Source organism: Chrysochloris asiatica, unplaced genomic scaffold (assembly GCF_000296735.1).
Source record: "Chrysochloris asiatica unplaced genomic scaffold, ChrAsi1.0 scaffold00162, whole genome shotgun sequence".
Lineage (NCBI taxonomy): Eukaryota > Metazoa > Chordata > Mammalia > Afrosoricida > Chrysochloridae > Chrysochloris > Chrysochloris asiatica.
Genome location: NW_006408680.1, coordinates 3,558,676 through 3,567,870, shown reverse-complemented (window position 1 = coordinate 3,567,870; position 9,195 = coordinate 3,558,676). Strand labels below are relative to the sequence as shown.

General features: G+C 38.0%; 1 protein-coding gene across 1 annotated transcript in view; it reads right to left on the bottom strand.

Annotated features, from left to right (window-relative positions):
• Nucleotides 1–6,331: 6,331 nt before the first annotated feature.
• Nucleotides 6,332–9,195, bottom strand: part of LOC102838272 — a 20,684-nt gene continuing 17,820 nt past the window's right edge. The window contains exons 4-6 of the mRNA XM_006871185.1: nucleotides 6,613–6,658; nucleotides 6,521–6,570; nucleotides 6,332–6,484 (exon numbers count right to left, since the gene is read on the bottom strand). Of these exons, the coding sequence (XP_006871247.1) occupies nucleotides 6,332–6,484; nucleotides 6,521–6,570; nucleotides 6,613–6,658 (249 nt within the window). The remainder of the gene's footprint in view (nucleotides 6,485–6,520; nucleotides 6,571–6,612; nucleotides 6,659–9,195) is intronic.

Here is a 9,195-nt window from a genome sequence, read left to right as displayed (position 1 = left end):
GTAGACCATGTGATCAGCTTCCAAACATCGGCAATGAAAACACATTTGACCACCATAGTCTGATTCACAAATGATGGCAAGTATGGTGCGGGACTGGGAAGGGACTGCTGCACTGTGCAGGGGGTCACCATGAACCAGGGGCTGAGGTGACAGAACTAATAACATAACAAAACAACACCAAAGATATTATGCCAAGACAATGCTTTTATCAAGTTTCTGGGTTTCTTCTTATTTTTAGACACTGATTTCACACCTCTGCAAAAGTGGGTCTAGTGCAAGCAATCCTCATTTATGCCACACTGAAGTTGCAATGTTCCTGGAGAAGAAGACAAAACAGCAGTGGTGTGTGTGAAGACCTCAAGTATAATTACTGTGTTTATCAAAGATAAAGTTTTTCTTGGAGCTGCTCTGGTAAAATGCCATAGTAATTCTCTGTCTCGTACAGAAAGGTCAATCACAGTCTGCCTGTTGCTCTAGCGAAAACATCTGACTTCAGTGATTGCTGGGGTTTACGTGCGCTGACATTCTGAGTTAAATCCAGGAGGCACCTCAAAAATCACTCTCCTATTCATGCTGTTGTGGTGTTTTTTTTTAAATCTAAGCAATGCAAATCTGTAATCAGTGTGATTCTTAGTAAAGATTTTCTGCCATTGGAATATCAAGTTACTGTAGGGCAATGTGAAAGTAAGTGAAGTTGCTGATTTAAATTTCTTTGGAGAGTTAAAAAGACAACTTTCTCTGACTAAATCAAGTGGTGACTTTGTTCACACATGCATGCATTCATCCAACAAACATTTACCAAGGTTCTGATTTGTGCAAAAAAAACAAAAAAACAAAAAAACCTCTTCTTTGAAGAGGGAGTAGGGTAATAAACCAAACAGGAAATGTTGCTGTTCTCCTGGAACAGGGAAACGGTGAGTCACTAATTGTGCAATGCTTCCTTTAGTTGCTGTTGTTGTTGCTAAGTGCCAACACTTTGGTTCTGACTCTCAGTGACTCTGTATAAGGTCTCTGAGGAGCAGCTGGTGGGTTTGAACTGCTGACCCTGTGGTTAGCAGTGCTGATCCTACAGCAGTTAGAAGTGCAGTAATTGCCAAAATGGAAAGGGAGAGTGAAGATGCAGAAAGAATTCCTGAAAAAGGGACGTTCCCACTGAATTCTGTAAGACAGGCTGAGAGATAACCAGGCAACAATGGCAGGAGTGGAAACACAGCATCAGAAAATACAAAGTCCAAGAGACAGGAGTGAGCATGGCTTCCATTCCTGTCACAAGTTTTGGAGGCCTACTAGTTAAGTACTTGGCTGCTTACCATAAAGTCTGAAGTGCACACCCATCAGAAGCTGCATGCTGGTAAATATCACAGCCTGGGAAATCCAATGTCCAATTCTACTCAGTTGGTATCCACTCCAACCTCATCCCTGGCTTCCTTCTCTCTCTCTCCCTCCTGATCACTATCAATTTTTCTAATCAATCTATCTAAAGATTGACCAATCTTATCAAGTTTATGTTCTATCTATTCTTATTAATTTGAACTCTTTTTATTTGATTTTTATCTGGATTTCTGTGGTTTTATATTTTTCTTAAATTTTTGAAGTGATTCTTAATTCCAACACTGTTACACTTTCTTCTTTATGAAAGTGCACATCTCAGGCCCTAAGATCCCATCTAAGTAATGCTAAGGGAGCATACCATACGTATTGACAAGAATTATCAATAAATACTGTTTCCTAATTCCTATCATATATCCTTCTGTCACTGGGGGTTAGTTTAAAGTGTGTTTATTACTTCTCAACTCCATGGAGGATGTCTAATTCTTTTTGCTATTGATTTGTTGTATGATTTTGTTCTTTATAGTTTGAGTATTTAGAAAACATAATGTGCATGATTTTAATAATTTAAACTCATTACAGCTTGCTTTATGGTCTAGTGTAGTGTCAATATTTGTAAATATCCTAAGTGATCATGAAAATAAATGTGTCTTTTTCATTGTTTATTGCTTGTATATAGCTGTATGATATTCATTGGGCTGTTAACTACAGCCCAGGCTGGTTCAAATCCACCAACTGCTCCTCAGAATCCCAATACAGGATTGCTATGAGTCAAATTCAATTCAATGGCACTTAATAACAACAACTACACATATACATATATATAAACATATATATCATGTTGGCATCTTGTGAAAACATAGACATTTCCATGATGTAATTGCTGAATATATGTATTTGCATGTTATCTACACCTTTAACGTGTACATTGTATTTGCTTATCTCTTTGGTTTTCTTTTTTTCTCTTCTCTTGTCTGTTTTATGATTACTTTTCTGTAATCAGTCTTTAACATCTCACTTTGCACTAGTCATAGTCTCTGTTTGTCAAGCCCTGTTAGAAAGAAAAGTACCATGAACTGCTAGAAGAACAGACAAATCACTATTGGAAATAGTGCTGCTGCAGTCTTCCTTAGAAGCCACGGTGGCCAGACATTGTTTCTCATACTTCAGACACATTATCAGGAGGGACCAGTTCCTGGAGAAAGACATCAAGCTTTTTAACATGAAGGTTCAGTGACAAAGAAGACACCCAAACGACATGTCTTGGCAGCAATGGCACACGATCCGGCAGTGTTTCGTTCTGTTGTGCATAAAGTCATTGAGTGAGAGCCAACTTGACGGCACCTGAAAACAACAACATACAATACTTTACACCATGAATTCTTATACTTGTCAGCTGAAATACATACATTATACTCCTTCTGAGCAATGCATTGTTCTTAATAATGTCTCCAAATGTATTGTCATTGTCTTTAATTTTCTATTTAAAACACTGTATGACCTTATTCATTTTTCTTTATATATTCAACATTCAGTTAGATATTCATATATAATTACTTTCATCTCAATAAATATATACATAGTAGCTATTCCACCTAGGAAAACTTTGTTTCTGCCTTGCATTAAAAATTTTAGAATTTCTTTTATTGAAGATTTGAAAGGTTGCCAGTGGTTTGCTTTCTGTATTCTTTTGTTTTGGCAGAAACTTATTTTAATTCTCTCTTGTTCCTGGAAGATATTTTCACTATATACAGTGTTCTAAAGTGGCAGTAATTTTCTTATTGTTGTTGTTGTTAAGTGCTGTCAAGTTGGTTTCTACTCATAGCGACCCTGTATGATTATTCCCAGGATCAGCTAGTGAATTTGAACCACCAACCTTGTGATTCAAACTGAACTTGCAGTCCAGTGCATAATCCCGGATGCCACACAAGTAAAATGACATTTTAATGGCTCCTGGCTTCTATTATCAATGCTGAGAAATAAGTCATCAAAGAAATGGTTGCTTCCTAGAAAGCAAATGACTTTTCCCTCCTCCTTAAGTCACACTATGCTGAAAGGACATGCATTAAAGACATAATTAATACATCACCTGGTCCTGGTGTGGCGCTGGTGGATAATGCACTGTACTGCGAGGTCCATTTAAACAGCAAGGTTGGTGGTTCAAATTCACCAGCTGCTCACTAGAAACTCTATACAGGGTCTCTGTGAGTCAGAAATGACTCCAAGGCACTTAACAATACATCACCTAGTTCCTTTAATTTTCTTTAATATTTTCTGCCACTTTACTTTATACCACATCATTTCAGTTTCTAACCCAGTTTATGAAATCTTTCTCTAACAGTATCTGTCACATTGTCCAACTTGTAACAGATTTTAAAGTAAATATTAACATATCTATCATTAATGGATATGTAATATATATTACTATGACAACAGAACAGGTTGACTATGAGTCCTGGTATGACGCTAATAGGATAAACACTGCACCACCATGTCAGTTTGCACTACAAAGTCAATGGTCTAAATCCACCAGTTGCTCCTCAGAAACCCTGTACAGGTTCCTATGAGTCGAAATCAACTCAATGGTACTAAACAACAATAGGTGTAATGTGAAATATGAAAGTTGGACAATGAATAAGGAAGGCTGTATAAGAACTGATGCCTTTGAACTATGGTGTTGGAGAAGAATATTGACTATACCATGGACTGCCAGAGAACAAACAGATCTGTGTTAGAAAAATACAGACAGAGCGTTCCTTAGAAGTGAGGATAGTGAGACTTTGTATTTTATATTTTGGACAAATTGTTAGTGGGGAACAGTCCCTGGAGAAGGACTTCATGATTGGAAATGTGGAGGGTCAGTGAAGAAGAAGACCCCCAATGAGATGGGTTGACAACAATGGCAATAGAATGGGCTCACACATTATAATTATGAGGCTGGTGCAGGACCAGACAGTGTTTCGTTCTGTTGTGCATCAAATCACTATGAGTTGGAACCAACTCAATGGCCCCTAACAACAACAGGCATGATAAGGATATATTGAAAAATAGAAAATTTACATCAGTCAAACCAATTAGCACATTTTAGAGAGGTGACAGACGATGATAGACTTAACCAAAATGGTGACAACAGAAGAAGAAAAAGATATGAAGTTTTGATAATTTTTGGTTATGATAATTTTTGGTCTCCAGCATATTTCAGATACCTGAATGCCTAATGTCGTAGAGAATGGTGAAAAATGGAAGATATTAAAGAAAAATAGCAAGATTTGTGAGGATGGCAAATGTTGAGGTGTAGCAAAGTTTACTTTTTAGTACAGTGTTCTACTAGGGACAAGGAACCTTGGAAGCATAGTGGATTACGAGTAGGGCTGCTAAGCAAAAAGCCAGTAGTTCAAATTTACTAGTTGTGCCAGGAGAAAAACGTGAGGCCTTCTGCTCCCATAAAGATTTACAGCCTTGGAAAGCATATACAGGGTCATTATGAGTCGGAAGTGACTCCACAGCACACCACCACCACCACCACTCCTAGGAACATGTTATCAGGAGACGCGAGACGAGTCCCTGGAAGGGAACATCATGCTTGATTAAGTACTGGATCAATTAAAAAAGAAGATTCTTAACAAAATGGACAGACACTGTGGCTGCAACAATAGGTTCAAATAGAACAACAATGTAAGAAAGTCACAGGACCAGGGATGGTTTCATTTCATTGTACACAGGGTCTATATGAGTGAGAACAGACTCGGCAGCACTTAACAACAATAACTAGATAGCCAGATATACATGAGGGTGGAAAATTTCATTATCTTCTAATCCCATTTTTCCACTAAATTTTTGGCGCACACATATGTACATATTTGTTGTTGTTAACTGCCGTTGAATTGATGCTGACTCATAGCAAACCTGTATAGGGTTTCGGAATAGCAGCAGGTGGATTTGAACCATGGAACTTGTGGTTCACAGTCCAGTGCTTATCCTACAGTGATACATCAGTTATAGTTATGTGTCAACAAGTGGATTGTGCTCACAGCAACCCTATACTACACACTTCAAGGTTGCCAAGGCTGTAAGCTTTGCAGAAGCAGACTCCTACATCTTTCTACCATGGAGCAGCTTGTGTTTCATCCTGCACTCTTTCTATCTCTCAGTCTCAACCTCTCAACACACACACACGCACAAACACGCACACACATATATATAAACATGTATAGATGTCATGACTCATCTAATGTTTCTGCTAGCCATAGTCCGTAACTCCCACCCAACAACATTTCTTCCCTGGGTGATAGAAGGTGGGAGAAAATATTAATAAGAATAGGATGATATGATTCAGCTATGTTAGCAGACATCATTGTCATTATAAAACTGTGAAACTCTAGCATGGTTTTTAAATGAGCCATCTCAGAAGCAGGCAGAAGATTCTCTCTGCCATCAAAGAAAAATAACTAGGACTGGAATGTCCTTGGGCCCAAGGTCCCTGTGTGTTGAAACTCATTGACTCAGGGATAGAAAGCTGTGAAAGCGGAGAGGCAGAGGAGCAGGAGCAGAAGAACCAAGAACCAGGGCATGAAACAGAGCAGTGGACTTCTCAATCCACAGAGCAAATAGTGCTAAGTGACTTGGGAAACAGTGTTTGTTTGTAGAGTGATGGCTCCAGGCACTTACGGTGTGGGAGCAAAGTTTGCTGATCCAAGGAGCTAGAGGTGAGTGTCTTCAGGCTGATGCTTATGGTAGAGTGGTGTGTCCAGTGGGCACTGATCAGCAGCTACCTGGAACAACTATGCCTAGACCATTCTCTGATCCTATGTTATAGCCTGTTAACTTCCCTAGTAAACCCCATACCTGATAATGATGTTAGGGTTCTGGGAAGCCATTGCATTGGATTCTCAAGTCCAGCTAAGGAGTAGAGAGTGTTGTCAGAGGAATGTTTGGTGGCTCATGTTTTTGCAATATATATGTAAACTTATATATGAATGTAAACATATACATGAATGTAAACTTATATGTGAATGTAAACATAGTTATGATTGTAAACATATATATGAATGCAAACATGCATATGAATATAAACATGTAAACATACATGTGGACACAAACATGCATATGAATGTAAGCACATGTGTAAGTTGCACTTGTATGAATGCAAACATACCTATGACTGTAAACATGCATGTGAATGTGAACACACATGCATATACACATATATGTAGATGTAAAGTATATGTGAATGTAAACATACTTATTAATACAAGCATGCATGTGAATGTAAATGTATGTGACTGTAAACATATATATGAATGTAAACATATATGTGAATGTGGACATACTTTTGAATGAGAACATGTATGTGAATGTAAACATATGTAAGTATGAACGCATATATGAATGTAAACACAAACATGAATGTAAACACAAACATGAATGTAAACATGTGGTACCTTATTCACTCTTATCCAACACCATAAATCAAATGCACCAATTCTTCTAGGATCTCCTTTATTTGTTCACCAATTTTCACATGCATATGAGTCTATTAAAAATACCATGACATGGGTCAGGTACTCTGTAGTTCTCAAACTGACATCTTTGCTCTTGAACACATTAAACAGGTCTTAGGAAGTGGATTTTCCTCGTGCAGTACATCATTTGATCTCTTGTCTGCTGCTTCCATGAGTGTATGATTGTTGATGGTGGAGTCAAGCAAAATGAAGTCTTTGATAACTTCTTTTTTCCATTTATCATAATGCTATTTTCTGGTCCAGTGATGAGGATTTTGTTTTCTTTACATTAATGTATAACCCATACTGAAGGCTTAAGTCCTCTTCATTTTCAGCAAGCAAGGTAGTATCGTATGAATATCGCAGGTTGTTAATGAGTCTTCCTCCAACTGATGTCATGTTCTTCATGTAATTCATCCTCTTTGATTATTTGCTCAGTAAACAGATTGAATAAGTAGAGTGAAAGAATCCTACCCTGGACCACAGTTTTCCTGATTTTAAACCATTTCTTTCAATATTATTAAATTATATAGCCTGGTGTTTCTGAGTGACAGAGATGACATAATTTAGCCCTACTGCTAACTAAAGTTTCAATTCCACCCAGAGGCTCAGGAAAGGAAAAACCTAGAGACATACTTTTGAGAGATTGTAACCCTGAAACCCCAATGGAGCACAGCTGAGCTCTGCATACATGGCATCTGCTCGAGTCACAATCTACTTGATCACAGTGGGAATATTTTACAGCTCAACACAAACACATTGTTATCAGAGAACCTTGGTTTCTAAAGGCAAACTTAACAAAAATCCATCATTCTTTTTATCATTTTTGCCAATTTTTTTTCTAAAGAGTAATTTAAATTTTACTGATTTTATTTCATAAAAGTTGTGTCTTTCACGTTCCTGTAGTCCTGATAGGTACTACCAGGCCACCATTCATCTGTCCAGTTTGTTGTACTGTGGTGGCTTGTGAGTTCCTGCGATTCTGGAAGCTATGCCACCAGTATTTTAAATACCAGCAGGGTCACCCATGGTGGACAGGTTTCACTTGAGCTTCTAGACAAAGACAGATTAGGAAGAAAGAATGACGAACTACTTCTGAATCTTTAGTCACTGAAAACCTTGTGAATAGCAGAAAAAAAAACTGTCAGATATAGTGCAGGAAAATAAACCCCTCAGGTTGGAAGGCACTCAAAATGCAGCTGGGGAAGAGCTTCCTCAAAGTAGAGTTGACCTTGATAACACTAATGGAGTACAGGTCATGGGAGAAAAGCCCACAGGATCTTCATTTCCTGATGGGGGTACAACTTCAAATGAAGAGAAACAGCTGTAAGCATCCACTGAAAATTGAAACATGCAATGTATGAAGTATGAATCTGAGAAAACTGAAAGTTGTCAAAAATGAAATGGAATGCATAAACATAAATATTTTAGGCATTAGTAAGCTGAAATAAACTGGTATTGGCCATGTCTACCTGTCTACCATGGGTGACCCTGCTGGTATTTAAAATACTGGTGGCATAGCTTCCAGAATCGCAGAAACTCACAAGCCACCACAGTACGACAATCTGACAATCACATGGTTTACTATGCCAAGAATGACTAATTGAAGAGGGATGGTGTTGCATTCATCGTCAAAAAGAACATGTCCAGATAAGTCATGAGGCACAATGCTGTCTGTGATAGGATAATAACCATGCGCCTACAGGGAAGCCCAGTTAATACCACTATTATTCAAATTTACACGCGAACCACTAAAGCCAGTGAAGATGAAATAGAAGAATTCTACCAACTTCTTCAATCTGCAATGGATCAAACATGCAATCAAGATGTATTGCTCATTACTGATGATTGGAGTGCAAAGGAGCAAAGAGGAAGGATCAGTAGTTGGAAAATATGGCCTTGGTGATAGAAATGTAGCTGGAGAACGCATGACAGAATACTGCAAAACCAATGATTTGCTTATTTCAAATACCATCTTTAGATAGCATAACAGAAACATGGACCTCGCCAGATGGAAAACATAGAAATCAAATTCACTATATCTGCAGAAAGAGAAGATGGAAAAGCTCCATATCATCAGTGAAAACAAGGCCACGGGCAGACTGTGGAACAGACCATCAGTTATTCATATGCAAATTCAAACTGAAGCTGAAGAAAATAAAAACAAGTCCACAAGAGCCAAAATATGACCTTGAATATATTCCACCTGAATTTAGAGATCATCTGAAGAACAGATTTGATACATTAAACTCTAAAGACCAAAGACCAGGAGAGTTGTGGGATGACATCAAGAACATCATACATGAAGAAAGCAAAAAGTCATTGAGAAGACAAGAAAGAAGGAAAAGGTCAAAATGGATGTCAG